Source organism: Fragaria vesca, linkage group LG6 (genome assembly GCF_000184155.1).
Source record: "Fragaria vesca subsp. vesca linkage group LG6, FraVesHawaii_1.0, whole genome shotgun sequence".
Lineage (NCBI taxonomy): Eukaryota > Viridiplantae > Streptophyta > Magnoliopsida > Rosales > Rosaceae > Fragaria > Fragaria vesca.
Genome location: NC_020496.1, coordinates 34,201,132 through 34,224,099, shown reverse-complemented (window position 1 = coordinate 34,224,099; position 22,968 = coordinate 34,201,132). Strand labels below are relative to the sequence as shown.

At 39.3% G+C, this 22,968-nt stretch overlaps 4 protein-coding genes across 4 annotated transcripts in view; 2 read left to right on the top strand and 2 right to left on the bottom strand.

The window, feature by feature from the left end:
- The window catches only part of LOC101304411 (L-type lectin-domain containing receptor kinase IX.1-like), a 68,221-nt gene extending 59,006 nt beyond the window's left edge, over positions 1–9,215 (bottom strand). Inside the window, exons 1-2 of the mRNA XM_004306177.1 lie at positions 8,764–9,215; positions 8,156–8,568 (exon numbers count right to left, since the gene is read on the bottom strand). Of these exons, the coding sequence (XP_004306225.1) occupies positions 8,156–8,568; positions 8,764–9,215 (865 nt within the window). The remainder of the gene's footprint in view (positions 1–8,155; positions 8,569–8,763) is intronic.
- On the top strand, positions 2,715–4,817 carry LOC101300372 (NAC transcription factor NAM-2-like). The gene is made up of 3 exons (XM_004304348.1): positions 2,715–2,873; positions 3,447–3,697; positions 3,804–4,817. The coding sequence occupies exons 1-3, from the start codon at positions 2,819–2,821 to the stop codon at positions 4,008–4,010; spliced, it is 513 nt and encodes a 170-aa protein (XP_004304396.1). The 5' UTR covers positions 2,715–2,818; the 3' UTR covers positions 4,011–4,817.
- A 4,815-nt stretch (positions 9,216–14,030) lies between the features above and the next one.
- LOC101300081 (remorin-like) lies at positions 14,031–15,926 on the top strand. Its single transcript, XM_004304347.1, has 2 exons — positions 14,031–14,919; positions 15,338–15,926. The coding sequence occupies exons 1-2, from the start codon at positions 14,236–14,238 to the stop codon at positions 15,527–15,529; spliced, it is 876 nt and encodes a 291-aa protein (XP_004304395.1). The 5' UTR covers positions 14,031–14,235; the 3' UTR covers positions 15,530–15,926.
- Positions 15,927–17,906: 1,980 nt separating this feature from the next.
- LOC101304123 (pentatricopeptide repeat-containing protein At2g33680-like) lies at positions 17,907–20,201 on the bottom strand. Its single transcript, XM_004306176.1, has one exon. It carries the CDS (start codon positions 20,199–20,201, stop codon positions 17,907–17,909), a length of 2,295 nt encoding a protein of 764 aa, XP_004306224.1.
- Positions 20,202–22,968: the final 2,767 nt, after the last annotated feature.

Sequence of the window (22,968 nt, the reverse complement as noted above, 5' to 3'; positions counted from 1 at the left end):
TTCTAGGATATTCCTCTACCTGTGTGCCTTGGCCTTATGCCAATAGGATATGTAGTTAGACTAGATCTATGTATTCATATCCTTACCATATTGGTATTGTGTAATTCCCTATATAAAGGGCTCCTATCAATGAATAAGATGATTCTCTTGCAATCTCTTTGTCTCTACACTTTATTCTTCATCATATACATATATAATTTGTCAAAGAAAAAACAATTTCGTCCAAATTTTACACACATATATATATATAATTCGTCCAAAATAAAGTATATATATACACGTAATCATCCAAAAGAAATTCGATAGAGATTTTCTTTTTTTATTATTTAAAAAATTCGATACAAAATATGGCTTATATATAGATATCTATTCTAGAATATTCTGTATCTTTCTAGATATTTTTTATGTGTGTCTTGGCCTTATGCCAATAGGATATGCAATTTGACTAGATCTATGTATTCTTTATCATTACCATATTGGTACTTTGTAATTCCCTATATAAAGAGCTCTTATTAATGAATAAGATGATGATTCTCTTGCTATCTTTTTGTCTCTACACTTTATCCTTCATCAATATCATAATTTTAAACTGCAAAAATAAAATATTAAAATAGAACTAAATTTCTAAATTTACGAAATTGATTTATGGTATAAAAGCCTAATTTGGTATGATTATTAACTTGGTTATTATTAGGGCCAATTACATATAAATCCATTTTGAAACATTTTCTCCTATATAGGTCCACCCAAATATTTTTATCCACATAAGTCCACCAAGCTTAAATAGAGTTCTATATTAGGTATTAAAGTTCAACAAAATTACAGACTGTCATCTAACCAAATAATTAGATTCTCTCTCTTATATTTACGAAAATGACACTTGTGTAAAAAGTCAACAGCCACTTCTTTTCAGAAAAATCTCCGGCCGATCTCAGGCAAGGTCTCTGGCCGACCTCTGGCGAATTTTCAGACCGACCTCCGATGAGGAATCAGGAGACAATAAAAAACTACTACTACTACTTGCAATAAAAGCTACTACCACTGGCATCAAAAGCTACTATCGTCACCAACAAAAGCTACTATTGTCAGAGTTAAAAGTTACTACCAACATAAACAAAAGATACTACCGCTAACAACAAAAGATACTATCGTCAACAACAAAAGCTACTACCGCGAGCAACAAAAGCTACTACTGTCAGAATCAAAAGATACTACCGCCAGCAACAAAAGCTACTATCACCAGCAACAAAAGCTACTACTACAACGACCAAAAGCTACTACCAGCGGCACCAAAAGCTACTACCACCAGTGCTACTATCATCAAAAGCTACTATCGCCGACACCAAAGGCTGCTACCTCTGGCACCGAAAGCTACTACAAGAACTAAAATCTACTACTGCCAGCATCGAAAGCTACTACTGCTGACACCAAAAGCTACTACCGCCGACACCAAAAACTAGCTACTACTACAAGAAACCAAAAGCTACTACAACAGGCACCAAAAGCTACTAACGGCACCAAAAACTACACTCACCAAATAATCCACCAAGTTTACAGATTCAGGAACAAAATAAACAAGGAAAATCTACTTGATTTCATATTCTTCGATACTTTTCCATTCACCATTACTAATACTAATCAAATAATTCACCACAACTTTACCGATACATGAATTAACAAAAAAAAAAAAGGAAATCAAACGAGAAAAGTGAGAATTGGAGATCGGATCTGGCGGTCGACGATGACAGAAAAGATGTCGCTCCCTCAACGGAGCTCCTGTCTTCGTTGGCCGCCGATGATGAGTCATGGAATTCCTCATCTTTGATCGAACGCACTTGAATGGAGTCGAGAAATCCTCATTTTGTTGGCGCAGATCTCAGTGAACCCCGCCTCGATCTTCGATCTCAGAGATGACGAAGGACGTCACTATTTGATAGATCTGCATCTCACCGGCGAATCACCTTGGTCTCAAACTCATCGGAGCCGGAGATGCAATGGAGGTTGAGCTGGAAGTCTTTGTTCAGGCTTCATCATTGGAGCCGGATATGCTCTCAAGGTCAAGCCGGAAGTTTTCGTCCAGGCATCATCGTCAAAGCCGAAGATGCTCTCAAGGTCGAGCCGAAAGTGGGGTGGAGGCGGTGTTGGAATCGAAGTGGAAGAATGGGAAGAGAGAGAACAAGAAAAACATATTTTGGGAGAAAAGTGAAACTGATTTTGAGGGGAGGGTATTTTAGGTAGAAAATAAATGGTAGGTGATGGGTTTGGACCACAAAGTGGACTTATATGAGTAAAACTTTTAGGGTGGACTTATAAAGAAGAAAATGTTGAAAATAGGACTTATATGAAATTTTCTATTATTATTATTAATAAATTAATTAAATTTGGTATATACGCATCCATATTAAAAGGGTTAGAAAATATTCCATATTAGTATGTAGCATCTATTAATTATTAAGGTTAAGATTGTATTTTTACCTAAGAATGAAATGACATAATTTATTAAATTGATGATGTGTCTATGTGACATGACATGCCACATAGAATTAAGGCTATAAATCTAGGCCTTATTAAGGCCCTCTAGCACTACCTACTCCCTTATAACAACGAAACGAACTTCAATAATTTTTATGTCTAAGACTTCACAATCTTCAACGATCGCGTGGCTTAATTTTATTGTCAATCAGCAAACTCATACATGTCTAATGGACAGGTTGATGATTATTTTAGATCTTTTCCACCAGGTTATCAATTTTTCCCAACTGATGAAGAGTTGATTATCTCTTATTTGAAGAGAAAGATCTTGAATCAAGAACTACCCATGAACCGGATTCGTGATGAGAATATCTATAATTACCATCCTCGAACTCTTGCTGGTTAGTATTGTCTATATGCATTATTTTCCAATGATCGAGGTCAGGAAAAAACACTGATTCTGTTTGTGTATGCCAGTTCTACTTTAGAGTAATAAAAATTCTGAATTTTCTATTAGAGAATAGAGAAAGCAGGTGAAGTTTCTAGCAAAAAATATAATTTTGCCAAGTGTGTCGGAGCTTCTTTAGGTGCGATTGCAAGTGAGTTTTTTCATCAATCTCCCACATTGGTACATTCTGATGTTAGATTTTGAAAAGCTTGTTCCACATGCTATAACAATAATTTATGTCAGATAAAACTTGATACAAGATTCTAGTTTACCGTAGGTGTTGAGTTTTGGTATCTGCATGTTTTCTTCTTTTTTTCGAAAAATAATGAGAACGTGAGTGAGCTTTTCTATTAAGATATAAATCCCATATCAGGAATATAAGACCTTACTTATAGATTTATAAAGGCTTGTTTCACTTTATCCATTATCAATTGGTTTTGGATATGAACCCCAAACATTTTATGCATGTTGTATCAGAAAAGTATCCGAGAATTAGAGAAATTGAATGGTACTTTTTCTCTTCTAGGGAACGAAAGTACCCCAAAGGATCTAAGCCTAATCGAACAAGGTGGATACTGGAAAGCAACCAAAAGAGATGAAACCATCAAAACTCAAGGTGGTGAAGAAATTGGATATAAAATGCATTTGGATTTTTATGATGGAACACATGCACAAGGTACAAAGACAAACTGGAAAATGCATGAATACAGGATCAATGAAGAGAATGGCATTAGTTCCCGAAATAATAACAACAAGGGTGAAGGCAGCAGCAGGAGGGTACGTACGTACATGCGAAATAATTCTGTTTATATTGATGAAATCGAATTAGTATTTTATATGCATGCATGATGCTAACAATTTTCTTTCTTTTTCTTATATATAGTTGGATGAGTGGGTTTTGTATAAGATTTACATAAACAAGAATTTCAAAGCTGATACAAACAACCATAGTTCAAAGACACCAGACAATTTTGAAGTAGTACTCCCAGTTACAAATGTTACAATGACTATAAAAACTTATCATCAGCTATTCAGCATGAAGATCAAGATCAATCTCGCAACGCCTCACAGTTCGACTACTCAACTTTGACGAACAGTTGTGTAGGATCCAGCAGCAGCAACGTCTGGAATCAAAACTCTACAGATCATTACAACACGTACTCGATGCAGATGAGTCATGACCCATCGTCGTCACAATTTTTTTCTTCTGCGTTTCCCTTGCAATCTTCAACAGACCAGATTTGCACAGCTGGGTTGGAGCCTGTAGATGATAAGATATCAGAGGTCGATCCAAGTTCTATTGTGTTACCTGCGCATGTCAGAGAATATGTCCAGTCTATTCAGCTTGTAAAGGATGAAGGTGATGATCATGTTGCTAAATGAAGTAGATCAGTATCTTAGCTTAAATATCTTCCGATAACAGATGATATATTGCGTTAAGTGATGATGAAGGTCATAAAAATCAGTCCAAAGAAATCTTATGCACCAAATATTGTCAAATATATCTGTACATATATGGTACTTTGAAACAGAAAACTTTAGGATAATAAATGTTCTAAAATTATATTTTACAGTACAATTAGGATGAAGTTAATAGCGGATAGTTGTGCTATCGCTCATGCATATTGACTATGATAATGCGTCTGCCTATCATGTTGAAGTTGTGGCAATGGCGCTTCATGCAGAAGAACCTTCATCACTTGTCCTGCTTTTGGTCTCTCCTTACTGTTGAGGAGAGTGCACCATAATGTAAAGAAAATATTCAGTAGTTGGTAAGAATATCAGAGTATCAGCTCTTTTAGGAATGTAAATATATGTTTCCTAGTACAGAACTAATAGTAAAGTAGTTTCCTAGTTGGTCCCTGATGTATACTGTATATGTAATCCCTCTTGTATCAATGAGAATTATTCAGCCGAATTACCATCTTTTCATGGTATCAGAGCAGTGCTAATCCTGTTCTATCGTTGCACTCTAATCTCTCGTGCAGCCTCTCTATCTCGGCCATCATGTCTGATGACGATATCTCATCTCCAAAAATTCAGGGTTCTGTTCCTAAGACCCTAGAGTCCTCACTACCAAAACCTAATGATTCTGCTTCAAAGAATTCAGAAACCTTATCAGAGGTTTCCAGTCCCTATTTCATTCATCATTCCGATCATCCCGGATTAGTTCTCGTCTCCAAACTCTTGAATGGAGACAATTTCTCAGGTTGGAAAAGGGCTATGGTTCGTGCCCTAAATTCCAAGAACAAGCTCGGATTTGTCAATGGCTCTATCAAAGCTCCTTCAGAAGAAGCTGACCCTAATGGTTATGCGATTTGGTCACGGTGCAACGACATGGTTCATTCCTGGATCGTCAATTCTTGCGATCCAGAAATAGCCGACAGTGTGACCTATTATCTCACTGCCTATGAAGTCTGGGAGGATCTTCATGAACGCTTTTCTCAAGCGAATGTGACACGCATCTTTGAGATTCAAAGAGATATCAACTCTCTTCGACAAGAACAGCTCTCTATCTCAGTCTACTACACAAAGTTGAAGGCACTATGGGATGAATTGACAACACTAGACGAGACACAAGCAGCACAAACAACAGATCAGCAGAGATTGATGCAATTTCTAATGGGATTGGATGAGAGACTTACCAGGCAATACGCGGACAGATCCTCCTCATGAAGCCTCTTCCTACAATCCGTCAAGCTTTCTCCTCTGTTCTCCAAGAAGAGAAGCAGCGCCTTATTGCTTCGGCGCACACAACTGAAGAATCCGCCGACGCTGCCATGGCGGTCCGATCCGGAAACCATAGACCGGCGGTAGAGAGGAACGACCGCTCTAATCGGTCAGCCGGCGTCCAAGAATTCCGAGCAGATCACAGCACCGGTGGAGGAGCCAATCGTGGATGGAACGGAGGCAAACGCCCTGATCAGAATCAACATCAGCAGCGTCGTTTTGGCTCAGAAAGACGAAGACCTCAGTGCACTTATTGTAAGGAATTGGGACATTGGGTTCAGACATGTTATAAATTACACGGGTATCCAGAAGGTCACCCAAAGGCAGGGACCAATTCTGACCCAAAGATGTACAAAGATGATGCTCCTAATTATGTATCGGAGGAGGAAAGATTGGTTTCAATATCAGAAAATCATCTCAAACAGCTGCTATCTCTTATTCCCAAGACCCATGATGAGGGATCTAGTTCCAAAGCAAATGCGGTAACAAAACCAACAAAACCAGGTTTGTTCAAAGTCGTTTACCGCAATTGGATTATTGATAGTGGGGCGACGGATCATTTCACTTCCTCATCTAATTTGCTGCATAAAATTCAAAATTGTTCTCTGCCGTCTGTTTCCTTGCCTAGTGAAGAACGAGCCAAAATTGTTGCAAAAGGGTCTTTGCTTTTAAATCCCAATTATTATCTGCATGATGTGTTATCGGTGCCTACGTTCAAAGTTGATTTAATGTCTGTTAGTCGCTTGACGAAAAGTCTGAACTGTTCAGTGACTTTCTATCCATATTGGTGTGTTTTGCAGGATTTGGCTTCAAGGAGGACGATTGGTTTGGGTAAACAACGAGACGGACTGTATTATCTAGAGGCACTAGCGACGGAGAAATCTTTAACCAATCATTCCTCACCTCCAAACAAACCAGCCTGTAACCTCACCACCTCTCCCACCGATCTTTGGCACAGTCGCCTAGGCCATGTATCGCCTTCTCGTTTGAGTTTTATTGCCAAGAATTTTTTAAAATTTTCCATTCAGTCAAATAATGCTTGCCCTATATGTCCTTTGGCAAAGCAAAGTCGTTTTCCTTTCTCTTCTAGTGTTATTTCTTCAACAAAACCTTTTGAGATTATTCATTGTGACATTTGGGGTCGTTATCGACATCCCTCTCTTTCTGGCTCTCATTATTTTCTCACTATCGTTGATGATTATACACGTTTCACATGGATATTTTTGATGCGATTCAAAGATGAAGCACAACCACTTATCAAACGTTTCTTTAGTTATGCTTCCACACAATTTGATTCTTGCATTAAAACCTTTCGCAGTGACAATGGTGGTGAATTTCTCTCACTTCGTTCCTTTTTTCAAGATAATGGTGTCATCTTTCAGCATTCTTTTGTTTACACACCTCAACAAAATGGGGTTGTGGAACGTAAACATCGTCACATCTTGCAAGTAGCACGTGCCTTAAAGTTTCATGCTCAACTTCCTACTGAATTTTGGGGAGAGTGTGCTCTCACCGCTGTGCACATCATTTATCGGTTACCTTCTCCTCTACTCTCTTTCAAAACACCTTTTGAGTTACTTTACTCAACACCACCTTCTTATTCTCATCTCCGTGTTTTCGGTTGTTTAGCCTATGCCACTAATGTCCACACTTCACATAAATTTGATCATCGTGCCAAACAATCTGTCTTCATTGGTTATCCCAATGGCCAAAAGGGTTACAAATTGTATGATTTATCAACAAAGAAGATTTTTACTAGTCGCGATGTAAAAGCACATATTTCCCTATGCTTCTCCTCAACCCAGCTCTACTTCTCCTTCACAAAGCCCAATCTCCGGCCCAATTCAGGCCTACACTAGGACTCATTGATCTTTCTTTTGAGTCTTCTCCTTCTCCTTTCTCACACACGCTTCATCTTCCCCAAACACAGTTAATTCTGAAAATCCAATTCATCCGAATCCCGAACCTCCAACCGACCCTTCCTCTTCCGATTCCACTCCACCCATTCCGGCGCCGTCTTCCCCGGTGCCTCCTTCTCTTCTCCAAACGTATTCTCAAGCATTCCATTTCACTTGGATCATATTTTATATCCAATCTCTCATCTGCGGCATTGAGAACATGTCCTGCAAAGTAAAACTGCCAAACCCATGTGATATTCTCCATCCTGGTAAGTCTGCCTTCCGCAAGCAATCTCCAAGGCTACAACTCCAAAACTAAACATGTCCGACTCTTTGCAAGCCCTCCCATGAAAAGCATATTCTGGAGCCATGTAGCCAAAAGTCCCTGCCACCCTTGTCGTCCTAGTCCTCAACCGTGGATCCACGAGCTTGGCAATCCCAAAATCCCCAAGTTAAGTGTTGAAATCGTTATCCAACATTATATTAGCTGATTTAATATCCTTGTGAAGGGCACATTGCTCTGCATCTTCATGTAGAACATGAAGGGCCGAGGCTAAGCCTAAGGCTATCTTGTACCAAAAATCCCATTGCAAGGTTTTTCTGCTGCCAAAGAGATGATTATCAAGGCTGCTATTCGGCATGTATGCATAGACAAGTAAACATTCACCTTGCTCATGACACCATCCAATGAATTGCACCAGGTTTTTATGTATTAATTGGCTTATGATTTTCACTTCGTTGATGAAAATCTTCTCGTAGTGCTCAGATTCAGCAAAGATTCTCTTCACAGCGACCACACAGCCAAGATCTGGTATGACTCCTCTATAAACATCTCCCGAGCCTCCTTGGCCTAGCCTTCTATCATTTGCAAAACGAATGGTGGCTACAACTAGTTCTCGATAAGCAAATCGTCTTGGCAAGGCTAGTCTCTCAAGATCTCTAGTTATAGAAGGCACTACAGCTTTCAAATAGTATTCATGTCCTTCAATATTCTTACTTATCTGTCTGTTGACCAACAACCTACACATGGTCATACCAAGTACCAAAATGAACAAAGGAATTGCAGTGATTACCACTATCCAAAATGTCTTCCATTTTTCTCTAGTACTCACCTCATCAGAATCCAACTGGGAATCAAATTCCCATGAATATATATATATATATAATATGGTTCTCAATGGATTTTCCGGTAGCAGCTGAAAACCCAACTGTAACCCATTCTGGCAGATATCAGGGGATTCAATTTGGTAAGAAAGAGTAGTAGCACTAGGACTTGGGGTTTCCTCGTCTGTCCAAAGAACACTGAGGTTCTTGGTGGTAGCATTATAAGTTATCCATGCCTTGGCCACCTTAGTGTTGTTGAAATCCCAGTTGGAAGTAACCGCCAATGAGATATTATTTACATTGATCCCGACGTGGGGTGCCGGGGGATCCCATTCATCATGGAATGTATCAAACTCAACCGTGACAATTTGGTTATGGGACAATGCAGTGGTGCTATTGAATAATCCAAGAACACTACCAGCAGAGTTGGGTGGAATTGGATAGCCAACAGGAGCAAGGAAAAATGCAAATCCTTCACTATAATATTTTTTATTACGAGTATCGATCCGGAAAGTGAAATGGGTGCTGAAGTGTGTGCTACTGACCAAGTAGCCGAGTCCCATAGGTGAAGAGGTTTTGTGTAAGTACACCGTGCTACTCGGAACATTTGATTGACTGGGGTGAGTTCAACATTTCCTTCTCTAGCCTTGGTGTCCCCTTCATACAGTGCGTTCTCTGTGTCAGGGTTGAATTGCGATATATCGAACGAAAGGGGATTAACAAAGTGAGAAAGAAGGTTGGTGACATGTAGATGAAAAAGGTTGTTTTCCTGAAGCTAATAGTAGTAAACATGGTGACTTGTGCAGGCTGTAGAGATGGTTGTTCACAAAAATTGATACTGCAAAGATCTCAGAGAAAGCCGAATCAAACATGTTATATGTAATCTGCAGGCAATCAAGGACCAACGAAGAATCTGTTCTTTTTGTCTTAATTGTATGAGAGCCTAGGAATAATCTACTAGAATGTTGTACATATGTGGAGAGACTTTGAGAATCTCCATGCACAATGATACCCGAAACTTGGGATAGAAACCAATGTAGATATACCATTCCGATTTGATTCTTGGACAACCAAATACGACATTGTTCCATGCCATGGAAAAGACCATCAAAGTTGTATTCACTACGCAACAATCTCTACTACGTTTTGGAGACATCGACATTACAATAAAGGAACCGAATAGAAACTAACAATCCCTTCAAATACTGCCACAAAAATGTGACATATATGCTGCAATAATGCATTTCAATTAGGATAAAAAAATAAAGTTGCATAAAACCCTTCATCATGGGTAAAGTTGTACAAAAATCAAAATGATTAGACGGTTCACAGCTTGCCGTAAAACATACGGTACTGCAGGGCATGAATTTTCCTAAAATATATGCAATTAATCTAGTGTTATTAACACACACTTTTCCTCTGTTCACACACCTTACTTCATTTTTTATTATTTTAATTCAATTTCATTGATAGACTACCAAACTACCCTCTCAAACTTTTGTCTTTCTCTCACTCTCTCCTCTCTAAACTGACTGATGGACATGACTCAATGAGCCGTGCTTGTATTCAGCTGCCGCCTCCTTCTACACCGCATCGGAAAATGCAAATCTTGAATCCGGGTTGACATTGATCGCCTACGATCCGAGTTGCGCTTACTGAATGCGTCTTTGCTACCCTAAAAATCGAGCCGGTGAGCTCTTACACACCACTAAACCCATTCTAACTCACCCTTCTCTTTCCTCCGTCCACAATCTTTGCGTAGAAAAACACAAAACCACAAACCCCTCTCAACTCTAATTTGCTTGCTATTGTAGTCAGGAGTGCCAGCGACACGCTCGAGTAGCTTTTGTGGAATGCCCACCAAGTGTTTGATGCTTTTCTTATGAAAGAAAGGCTTTCGATTGGGTTCTTTCGGCGCCCGGACCAATAGCAGCCAGTATTGCTCCATTACGTAGCCTCCTGAAGCAATTGGCTTGAATCGTCTTGACTAATCTTCGATGGCGGATAGGTTAGCTGAGAGCTGGGTTTTGTGACGAAGGAATGGTCGCTGTGATTGGCCGGAGTTTAAGGAACGTTAGAGTGGCGAGGTTTGGCAGTGGAGATGGAAGAAGAAAAGCAGGTGAGAGAAAGAGGATGAGTTGGGTCGAGTTGAGAGAAAGAGGGCGAGTTGGTTGGAGGTTGGTTTGGAATCGTTTGGAGGTGAGAGAGGGAGAGAACGACAAAACTTCTAAAGGGTAGTTTAGGCAGTCTAAAATTAAAACTGAGTAAATATAATAAAATTACAAATAGGGTGTGTGAATAGAGAAAATGAGTGTGTTAATAACACAACTTTTTAAAGATAGTTGGCGAGTCAGATATATATATATATATATATATATTATTTTTTTTAAGAATAAGTCACCTAGTAAATTGCTGCTTAGTTTTTTGTGGAAATCTGTGAATGAGCAAAACAAGGCTTAAACACGGGTTTCCCAACTGACACTCTAGCTCATCAAACCATGCACATTTTTCCTATATATGTCCGACTAACATACGATAGAAAGGAAGTAGGGAGGGCCGTATACTTTAACAACAACAACAAAAACAAGAAGATAGAAGAAGTTAACAGTATCTACACATCTTGTACGTGAGTGAGAAATTAAGGACTTCCCAATATGTACCAAGGAAGTTTTTGATCTACCCTTGACTACTTTAAGAGTGAGGATCGAGGCTTCTCCTGCAAGTCACACAAATGCCGGTTTTTGGTATCTAAAGCTATTGGTTCGATCTGCGCGCATGCAGCTACCAGCAGATCGATATTCTCTATCGATCTAAAGGAAGGAAGCAGTTTTGATCGAAAATGTAGATGGAATGGCTTGCTAGCTAGTTGGCTTTCAAAATGATGTGAAACTCTAACCTAATCATTGAAAAAGAGAAACTGGAGGATTTAAAGCCTTAAAACTCTAGGATGTATATCTCTTTCACCATGCCATAATATAACCAAAGTTAGATGATACATTGTTAATTCATAAACTTACACAATCATATCAGAGTTAAATGATACATTATAATTAATCTTCATGAACATGGTGGACAATCTAATCCATCCTCCAGGCTCCGGCTAAATAAAAAGTGGAAGTCACGCAAGGACTATGACTAGCAATAATATGAAGCTTTCTCGATTATACTAGATTTGAGAACTTGTAGCGGCTCCATTACGGGTAATCCTGTTTCCTCCAAGGTAACCCTATATGTTGTTCTACGTAAATGTATGTGGTTGGCTGCGTCTATAATAAAGGAATTAGGATTCTCCCACTTTGGGTTCCTATTATTCATGACTTTTTATCTAAATGGAATCTGTCGCTGTGTATCTCTACGCATCTAGCAGTTCATTGGGGAACCACTTGGAATAAAAGTGAAAAGAGCTAGCCAACATATATAGCGAGACAAATAGTTTACTCAGCATCTCCTAATTACCTCATGGTTTTTCTTGAGTTGAGATATAGTCGAAGTTCTTTCTCTCTTTTTTGAGTGAAAATTTCATATTATTTTCATAGGAACATTTTTTTTTGTAAGCGCTCACGAAAATTTATTAATATGAAAACATATATCACCACATGCAATTGACGGCTCACCTTCGGTTTAAGATTGACTGATTGCTCGTCTATATGTTTGAAACGCTCGTCTATATGTTTGAAACATAAACAAAATGTTTCAATATCTTGGCCAAACAAGAAAAAAAAAATTCAACACCATTAAATTGAAATGGACTTGCATCGTTGATTTCCAGCAAGTTCGCGAGTCTCTGGCTAATCAGTCTTACTTACACATATAAATAAACTATCACCAGCTCACATAATAGACAGATGAAGATGTCGTTCTCACCCAAGTCAGTTCCAAAATTTCCAATCAAAGTATATAAAGATGCAAACAAACCATCCACCAAACGTTGGTATAGATTAATGTTAATGATGGACACTTGTCAAATTCCACTCCCAAAATACACACTTCAATATACATCACTGAATAGCCCCAAAGAAATCTAATCCCCAAATGTTGATCTCTAACTGGTTGTTCAACCCCCTACCCAGAAAAATAAGATTAAACACTGCAGCATCCCAAACCAAAAGGAACCACATTTTGATTATACTAGCTAGTCTAAGCTTTGCATTTCATGGACCTAAACCGGTAACCATTCTGCACCGTACGCGTGTCCCTAATGAGCTAGAGTGACGTATGCCCTTGCATGGAGGGAACAAACCCTAATCAACCATTTTTCAATGGGTTGTTGCCGCGTGTGCTCCACAAACAGAAGCTTGATAGTTACCGTTGTGAGTTGTGACTACTCGTGAGTTTTGATTAGGCTATCAATCGACTCATTCCACTTGACCTAATTATAAATTTGTGGGCTCTCTCTCTCTCTCTCTCTCTCATCTCTAAAGCCTCTTTCGGCCGACACTGATTAAGATTATGTTAAGATTTTTGATTAAGAGTGCTTTTGCAGTTGGTGTTCTCTGTTTTACTTATTTGAGGTTCTTGCCCAATAGATTTCGTATTTTCTCTGAAAGCTAGCTAAGGTTGAAATTCAGTGAAGATGTGGAGTTGGGTTCCTCGCTCACACTTTCTTATCGATCATACTTTCTATTCGATCCCCTTTGATAATGACTGATGTAATGAGAAGATCGAGCATGAGCAAGTTTATTATTTACTAACCAGTCTCGCCTTCTACTATGAAGAAAATGTATAACAAGTACTAGACCGAAGGTTACACAAGATGTCCGCTATGTTTACCGTACGACAATAAGTATCAACTAAATAATTTAATCTATAGTCTAACATAAACAATATTGATCGGTATGGCACTTGGTATTTCCCTACTCTATGCAAAGTTGGGCAATGTACCAACATGGGAGAGCAAAGGAATTGAAGGGACTAATATGGCAACAACAGAGAGCACTGATTTTGGCTATCGACAAACAAAAGTGATTGTTTAGATCCCTTCAAATATGAGCGTCTAGTGAGCCAGTATTCGACGTATGGATCACTGATCATGTCGAAGCCCGTTGCCTGCGATGCCTTACTTTGCTTACGTAGCAAACTACGGTAGTAGCTAAACATCTCATCTCCAAGTACCATTTGGCAAAATTAATTTGGTAAAACTGTGGCAGTTCTAGTATATTTGGTAAAACTCTGGTAGTTTTAGTATTAAAGTATACCTAAAATACTACAGCATTTGTAGTTACCTTCTAGACCCTTAAACCACTAAATCCAAAAACAAGTGAGGGTACAAGTTAGAATACTTCAATCATTGAGGCAGTAAAACAATAAGACATAAATTCAGGATCCTGATAGAATTCATAGAAAGATATTCAAAACCCAAAGCTCCTCTTGACCCTGTTGGCATAATTAGCATCATTCAGTCTATTTACGTTATGGGTTTTCACTTCGAGTCTTCTTTTCATTTCCACAGTTCTCCTTCCATGTGTCATTTGTGCCGCTTATATTTATCTCTAAATCATTGTGATTACACATAAGCGTAGACAACTACTCCATCTTCCCAAACTTGCACTCTGCAGTCACAACTCATAATCTCATACCGTTGGTATGTTGAATGATCACAGGGCTGGCACCAGCCGTGAACAAGAAGATGATGATCACGGTGACGACGAGATAATCCGGGATATCCACACCATGACACCACCTCATCCTCCGCAGGCTGCTAATCGTGGCCGTCAAAGAGAAGCAGCTTGGGAAACTGGCAGCCACAGGTCATCGCCTCTGTCCATGGCTAGTACTGAAGGTGCTTCTAGTGAGAATTTCACTACCATGAGTAGAGAATTCAGTGCTCTAGTGGTTGCAGGGTCAACAATTGCGAATAGTAGTTATAGTAACAATGATATGAATGATAGTACTGTAAATAGTTCTGGAGACAACAACTTGGGATTGGGAAGGATTAGAGAGGAGGACAATATGCCGGAGGAGACCAACCCCTTGGCTATAGTACCGGATAATTATCACTCTTTGGACCCAATTGCTTCTCCAAGAAGTACTGGGGCTAACAACATGGCTGGCTCTTCTTCATCAAGCTTGATTGGCACTAATCAAGGGTCTCAAGGTGAGATTTCTGTGCATAGGGTCAAGAAGGAAGAGGTGGAATCCAAGATATCGGCGTGGCAGAACGCAAAGATTGCCAAGCTTAACAACAGGTTTAAGAGGGAGGATGCTATTATTAACGGGTGGGAAAGTGAGCAGGTTCAGAAAGCTTCTTCATGGATGAAGAAAGTTGAGGTAAGTAAGCTAAACACATCTTCAAGTACTTTTACTTTCCATGGTGATCAAGAAAAGAGCTCAAGATCATGATGGTTTGTGATTAGTTGAAATTAGAGAAAATTACCACTTTCTTTGGTAGTGTTTAATACTGTTTGCCATCCAACCATCTATTTGAGCATGTACTCCAGAGTCAAACAAACAATCATACTCATCCAAACTCCTAATAAGAACTGTAATAGACACTATCGTCTTTATCATAATCATATGATGTATATACCCTGATAAATCGTTTCAGTGAAACTTCAATTTTATTTTAATCATAAGTTCAACTTTGAGCATGGATTTTTCTTTTTTTCTTTGGGTCTGAGCATTCTAAATGGAAAGTAATGGGAAATGTGAATGCTAATTAGTACCCGAAATCACTTGAATTGTTCAGAGGAAATTGGAAGAGAAAAGAGCAAGGGCCTTAGAGAAGATGCAAAATGATATAGCCAAAGCTCGCAGAAAAGCAGAGGAGAGGAAGGCGTCGGCTGAGGCTAAGAGAGGCACAAAAGTGGCAAGGGTTCTTGAAATAGCCAATTTAATGAGAGCTGTTGGAAGAGCACCTGCCAAGAAGTCCTTCTTCTAAGCCTTGACATATTTCATATTCAGGGAAACTATATGCCCCAGAAACATATACAAGGACCTTTTCCTTTTGAAAAGAGGCACCCTATATGAAATGGGGCAGTGAAGAGTGGCATCAAAGGAGATGATCAAACTATGTATTTTGAGTGTTTTTGATTGATTGGTCTTTCTGGGTGTTTTAAGTGTTGGAATTTTGGATGGTATTGTTAGCTAAGATAGAGAGGTGAAGAAAACTTTTGGGTCTTGTACAGTAAGTGCCTAAAGAAGTAATGCCTGTCTTCACATTTATGAAATGGTATGGTATATTGTACTATTTCTCATGAGTTAATTGAACTATTTCCTTATGTAATCAGCTAGACAGGATGCTCGTATTCAAATGGAACTACACATTTCTACCACCAGAATGTTACAGAACCACTATTCTATTGGAATTCAGTGAAAACGCAATGAAATGAAATCTAAATAAATGTGACATACTTCTATTATACAGCTACCTTGAATATACTTCTAGTAAATTGTCATCTTATTATAAGAAGAACATTATCTGTTCATACATTACCTCTACCTAATATTATGTTTTCACAGAAGTAATACGACTCTGGAATACAAGAAAATTTTCTGGAAGAATTTCTTTTTGATAATTTGGCAGCGCATGAATTAAGCAATCTGAAATCTTCTTTGTATCTCAAAAATAACCACATAGTTGAGACCAATAAGTTATAACTTTCCCCTCATCTAACTACCAAAATAGCCAAACTAGCACAGACTAACATATGCCATCCTAGATCAGACTAAGCAATCTGAAAACTTCTCAGATTTCTCAAAAATGACCACACAGTTAAGAGCAAAAAGTTAGGCTTTTCCCACATCTAACTATCCCAAAATAGACAAACTCCATGAGCTCTATCTAATGAGCATCAACCTAGCACAGACTTAATCTATACCAACCAAGATCAGACAAATGTATGCCTGGCAATGACGAAAGATGCATTAGGTTAGAAGGCATGCCTAATGACGAAGTCGATCCCCTACCTAATGATAAGAAGGTCACTAGATGACCTATCGAAGCTTTCAGTAGCGAAAGAGTCTGCTAAATTCCATATGGTGGATCCATAAAGGTGGGAGTTGCATTATGTTTTTTATGTATAGGTTACGATAACCAGAACTATGACATTTAGAACTTCTTTACTGTAGAATCCTAGTTAGAACGAGTTTCAGACACTCAGAGTCAGAAATAAACTCATGAGAAAAGCATTCTAAAGTAAATTTGCTTAGTGCCATGGCTACTACATACTTTCACTAGCTAGAAAAGCACTCCACTTAATAAAAGGCACCTCCAGGTTTGAAACAACACAAAAGACTACACAGTATAAAGCATTTTGTCTTCGGTTTGTGATAATGAACTTGGACCACTGAGTGATTCCTAATGTGTTAGCAATGTCCAAAGCTTGCAATTATGAAAATGATCTATCACCGACACAGAAGATATTGTCACCCGAATTGCTTACTACAAGTACAGGATTCTTTTTTTACTAGAACAAAAGACCTAAAGGAAGGATCTAATTTATCAAGAATCTGACCACTAAAAAAGAATTTTGGGTGTTTACAATATGTGGCAATAATCTCTTGTATGGTTTTAGCTTGGGTTTGGCTGACAACAGGGTGGGGGGAGTGGACTTTGATAGAGCGACTGCTACTACTCGTTTGTCAAATTACAATAGGGGCTAATCTTCTGTTTCACACTTCAGTATAAAAGAAGAATACAGACTCCATTCATTGTTGTATCAAAGTATTAATCATATCTAAATTATTGGGAAGGCCAGAACACTGTCACAAACTGACTCCCCAGTTGGGTTGAACTGTTGAAGTGTCAGGCAGCACTCATAGGAAAAAGTTAAATTTAATCCAATGATACAATACAGTTATGTATGTAACTAACAACACATTGCAGTTTTGATTTATATATGCTTGTTATCAAATTCCATAGCTATTAATTTAACATTTACAATCAAGTAGTGGGTGGTATGATGTACAGCTTCCCATTTTTCACTACTCTACTTTGAAGTGGTGGAAAAAGATCATACAAAAAGGGATTTGACCGATCCACCGGAGGTGGCGTTTCTCAAAAATCTAGTTAGTTATTGCAAGTATATTCCAAAAATCTAAGCATGTATAATCCATATTCCTAGCATTTAAGACATCAGAAACAGCACTTACAGTAGGGAAGCACCTTGACCGATACCATCAATCTCTATTGTACTCTTGATCTTAGTGAAGTGGTCTAGTTGCATGTGCTCCGCTGCAAGGGAAATTAAGAATTTTAGTCATCGAATAAAAGCAACCTTGAGCTGCAAATTTAAGGAAGAAGATAAAATGATTACTTATAAAGGATCTGCGACCAGGCAGAGATCACTTCTATCATGACTGTTCATTTTTATTTGAATCTTCAAGAGATTCAACTTCTCATAAATTTCATCAGTTTTTGGATGGTCCATATCACTTGCCACAAAATAATGAAACTTATTATCTACTTCAATCCAGCTGCAACCTGCTTCTTTGTTTACTTTCAAGTCATTCATAACAGTTCTAACTTTTGCAGCTTCATCAAACAATCCTCCTCCAGCATACATATTTGAAACAAGTATATATGACCCAGCCTCATCAGGTTCCAACTCAAGCAAACGCTTTGAAGCTAAAATGCCAAAATTCAAATTCCCACATAACATGCACACATTGATTAAAGTTCTCCAAAGCATCGGTGAGTCTGGAAATTGACTTGTGTTGATGAAATCCATGGCTTCTGAAAATTTCCCAGCCCGACCCAAAAGATCGACCATGCAACCAAAGTGCTCAATCACGGACCTAGTCCCATATTTTAGCTCCATTTCGTTGAATAAGCATAACCCAGTTTCCCATAATCCAGAGTAACTGCAAGCTTGAAGAATAGCCAACAACGTAATTCCGTCAGGAGCAAAACCTTCTTCCTTCATATTTTCAAACAGCGTAAGTGATCTGGTGCCTTCTCCATGAAGAGCATATGCTGAAATTATGGCATTCCAGGATACAAAATCACGACTATTCATACCATTGAACATTTGAAAAGCTTCTTCAATGCTACCACATTTGGCATACATGGTAATCATAGCATTACCTACAGTGGAATTGGCTTCAAGTCCAGCTTTGATAGCGTAAGAATGAAGACTCTTGCCCATAACCAAGCAGGCTTCCTCAGCAGACAAGCTAAGGAGCCGTGAAAAGGTTATGGAATCTGGACTTATGCCAGCATATCTTGATTGATTAAATAAGAAAATGGCATCCTCTTCAACATGTATATGTGATCCCATGAATCCAGCTAGAACCGCATTGAGTGAGGCAGTATTTTTACCTGAAAGACCATCGAAAACCAGTCTTGCAGATTGAAGGTTCCCACATTTGGCATATATGTCTATCAAAGCAGTCCCAACATGGACACCAGAGTCATAACCAAGTTTTGTAACAAATGCGTGAATTTGACGTCCCAATTTCACATCTCTGCACTCTGAGCAGGCATCAAGAACAGCACATAAAAAACTAGAATCACAACGAACGCCTAGATCATGTACTCTCAAGAAAACATCCAGAGCCTTATCAACACAGGCATTTTTGACGTACATTGATAAAACCGCTGTCCAAGAGATCAAGTTCCTCTCCTCCAGTGCATATAACATTGTCTTGGCCTCTTCAATCATCCCGTGCTTTCCATACATTGTTATAACTGCATTTCCAACAGAAGTTTCACAAAGAACACCATACTTCACAGCCAGCCCATGTAATTGCCGGCCTTCCTGCACACCCACATCTCCACTGCACGCACTGATTACATTAGTAAATGTATAATCATTTGGATCCAAACCAGAACTCAGAAGATCAATAAAAACCCCAATTGCTTCCTCTCCACAACCGGCCTTCCCATATTCCAAAATCATATAATTAAAACACTGAACATCTCTGTACTCCATGTCACCGAACACTTTCTCGGCGTCGCCCAAGCAGTCACTTCTAGAGTACATAGACACCAATGAAGTGGCAACAAAAACATTGTCCTGCAGCCCGCTTTTCACAACGAAACAATGAACCTGTTCCCCACCTCTCTGCTCTTGTAGCAAACCACACGCCTCCAAAATCACAGAGCAAGTATGCTCATTAAACCTCTCCCCTCCCCGAAACAAGTCCCCAGCAACTCGAAAAAGAGATGCGTAATCGCCAACCCCGGAATACCCCTTCATGAGAGTAGTCCACGTGATTGTGTTTCTCACAGGCATTTCATCGAACACCTGGCGTGCATCCTCCAATCTATTGAGTTTCGAGTAGAGATTTACGAGATTGTTGCCTTGGAATGCGTCGGTGTCGCTTTGGCACCGGCATTTGACTAAGAAGGCGTGAATGGCCTGACCGAGCATGAGATTTTTGGACCTAATTGAGAGCTGGAGGAGCTGAGGCCAGTCATTGAAGAGAAGGTTGTGTTGTGCTGGTTGTTGAGTTGAGTTGGCAGAGAAATGGAGCGTGTTGGGTTTCGGGTTCCGGGGAGATGTGGCGCAAAAAGAAGAGGAATTGGTGAAGCTGTTGTGGAATGGAGGGAAGGGTCGTTGGGATACGTAAAGAGCGGGAAGCAAGGGGTTGGAGAGAAGGGTATCCATGGAATTTTTCTTTCACCACTGTGATTATTTGAATGGAGGCCCTGATCAGCAGACGTTGGGGAGTTGCGCTAAAAAAAAACAGACAAGTCCTCTCTCTCCCAACGGTTTTATAGGTGGATACAAATTTGCCGGCTATTTTTAAAATTTTTATCTTCTTATTTATTAACATATGTCTTTTTGATACAGTATAAAGTGTAGAGATAAAAAGATAGTAAGAGAATCATCATCTTATTCATTGATATGAGCCATTTATATAGGAAATTACACAATACCAATATGGTAAGGATATGAATACATAGATCTAGTCAAACTACATATCATATTGGCATAAAGGCCAAGACACACATAAAGAATATCTAGAAAGATACAGAATATCCTAGAACACTTCCCCTTGTGCCGCGCGCTGATATGCCGATGGTGCTGATCTGTTGCCTCGTCAAAAACCTCGTCAAGTCACAAAAACCCTATGGGAGAAAAACTGAACCTTGATCGTAGGAGAAAAAGAGTATAACGCACCATTCACATTTGATAGTGACATGTATGTATGTGCCAGACTCTCCCTGAAGTTCGCACCTCCCCCTGATCTTTGCATCAATCATAAGGCTCTTCTTGATTCTTACTAATCACGGAAGTTTCAACAACTTAGCATGTCAATGCTCTTTAACATGTCTTCAAATGTGACATTAGCAATGATTAACTAAATCATGCCATATTGTCCTCAAATGATCTTTTACACTTAGATCTTGAGGAGAAGGCCGTTTGTGAACTCAAAACTTAAGTTCGTGCAGGAAATCAGATTTCCGCGCAACGTGACCTTCAGTTACTAGAACAGTCGTAACTTCCTCTAGGAAATACATATGAACGAACCGTAAACGGTTTTGGAAACTAGACTTTTTTAGCTTTCCAACCGTATATTACACACGTTCTGGTTCGTCAGGAGCTATTCACAAAGTCCTGTCGAAGTTGACTGTTTTGCCAAAATCAGATTCTCGGACAGATTCGTCCTACTTTACGAAAATGGCCATAACTCACTCAATATGATAGGTATGATCAAATGGTTTGTGTCCCTGGAAAGTAGACACATAGAACTTTCCAATGGTACCAATTTCACCATTTTCCAGTGAATGAGATTTCCTGTAGGTCCTGTGGAAGTTGACCTACGAAACTTAGCAGATTCTGATTTCGCAATTGATGTGTCTTTCTTATGTAGGGATAGAATAAGCCTCAACCTTTCATACCATTAAGTATTGAAAAAGGAGTTACTGCCATTACATTGGCATTACGTGGGCGCATAGCTACACTTAGCTTTACAACTTTTCATAGCGAATGAGATGTCAAGTCTTTCGTATTGTGTTAAGTACATTGATGCGTCTTAACACATATTTGTCATCTTGTTTTAGACAAAACAATGGATCTCTCTTTAGAGCAAAGACTTTTACTAATCATGGGAGTATATGTAGGCCTCACTTTCGTTAGAGCGCCTAAGCCGATTGATGGAAAATCATCATCAATACAGTCATCGAGTGCCTTATCGAGACCATGTCTTCCCAAGATCTTTTTCTTCGGATGTTGATACATATTGACATCTCTTGAGCCATCAAGAGTCCATGTAAATCCAGAATGAACACGCAAAGGCATAATTCACCATATCCCTTCCAAATCAAGTAGAGTCCATGTGCATTTCAATACATTTAGCAAACGCATGCTCCTGTGGTTTAGAGCCACTTGATTCGGATGAATGAAGTCCGTTTAAGACCTTCATGTATATCTTTGATCCCATAGAGATGTTATTATGACCACATTCATAGGTTGCATGTTCAGTTATTCGAAAACTACCAAACTGACAAAGTAGTGGAGTTCAATGACATCCATTACGAGAGCATATCTCATCGTAGTCGATCTCAGTGCATGTTAGTGAGAGACCTTGCGCCATAAGGTGAGTCTAAACTCTTGTTCTCACTACGCTATCTAACAAAGGTATAGTTGATAGGGTTTAGCTTGCGGTGTCGGCATCACCTGCCCAAGGACCTATCTCTTTGTTAGTGCTGGATTGCATCTTTCCGTTAGGCCAATCAACTAAGTTGATATCCATCAACGAAAAGTGGTTCGATAGTAGACTCATTATCCCACGTCCTCATGTACACTAGTGTAATACTTGTAGAGATTTTTATATGGATTGGATTTGACATTGAGGCGTCCCCCAATGATAATCACAATTCAGACTTCATGAGAAGGATTTGAGTATCACTGATCAATGGATCAGGTTGTGCCAAGCTCGCTTTCTTCCTAGTGCGAGAAAGTATCGAACCTAAGGGCCTCCCTCCTTTTGGGGAGCCACACGGCCTTGTGACACCAATTTTGCCACTATATGGCGTCGCTATATCACCATCCATGGTGATGGCGTCAAGACCAACACATTTTGATCACGCCATGTCCTCTTGATGGGACATCAATCCTTGCAGACATATTTGCAGCATGTGATCTCGTCACTTTAACACTAAGCATTTGGGATCAAGATGAGACTTAGTGGGGACAAACCACGACAATTCACGTCGTTCCACTTGAACACTTGTGTTCTTATCTCCCCCTAACGGCGGGAATATTGTCTCATCAAAGTGACCATCCGCAATATAGCGGTGAAAGAGATCGCCTGACAAGGTTTCTACATATGCGGATTATAGGTGGAGGTTCACATCCAACCTAAATACTCATTCATCTCAAATGACCCATCATTGTATGCAGTGGCAATGCGATTTGGCACCTAGAA

Excerpts from the sequence above, each read along its gene's own strand:
- LOC101300372 (XM_004304348.1), top strand. The coding sequence starts at position 2,819 with ATGAACCGGATTCGTGATGAGAATATCTATAATTACCATCCTCGAACT. Across the intron at positions 2,874-3,446 it reads CCATCCTCGAACTCTTGCTG|GGAACGAAAGTACCCCAAAG; the intron begins GTTAGTATTGTC and ends TTTCTCTTCTAG. Across the intron at positions 3,698-3,803 it reads GTGAAGGCAGCAGCAGGAGG|TTGGATGAGTGGGTTTTGTA; the intron begins GTACGTACGTAC and ends TCTTATATATAG.
- LOC101304123 (XM_004306176.1), bottom strand. The coding sequence starts at position 20,201 with ATGGATACCCTTCTCTCCAACCCCTTGCTTCCCGCTCTTTACGTATCC.
- LOC101300081 (XM_004304347.1), top strand. The coding sequence starts at position 14,236 with ATGTTGAATGATCACAGGGCTGGCACCAGCCGTGAACAAGAAGATGAT. Across the intron at positions 14,920-15,337 it reads CATGGATGAAGAAAGTTGAG|AGGAAATTGGAAGAGAAAAG; the intron begins GTAAGTAAGCTA and ends TGAATTGTTCAG.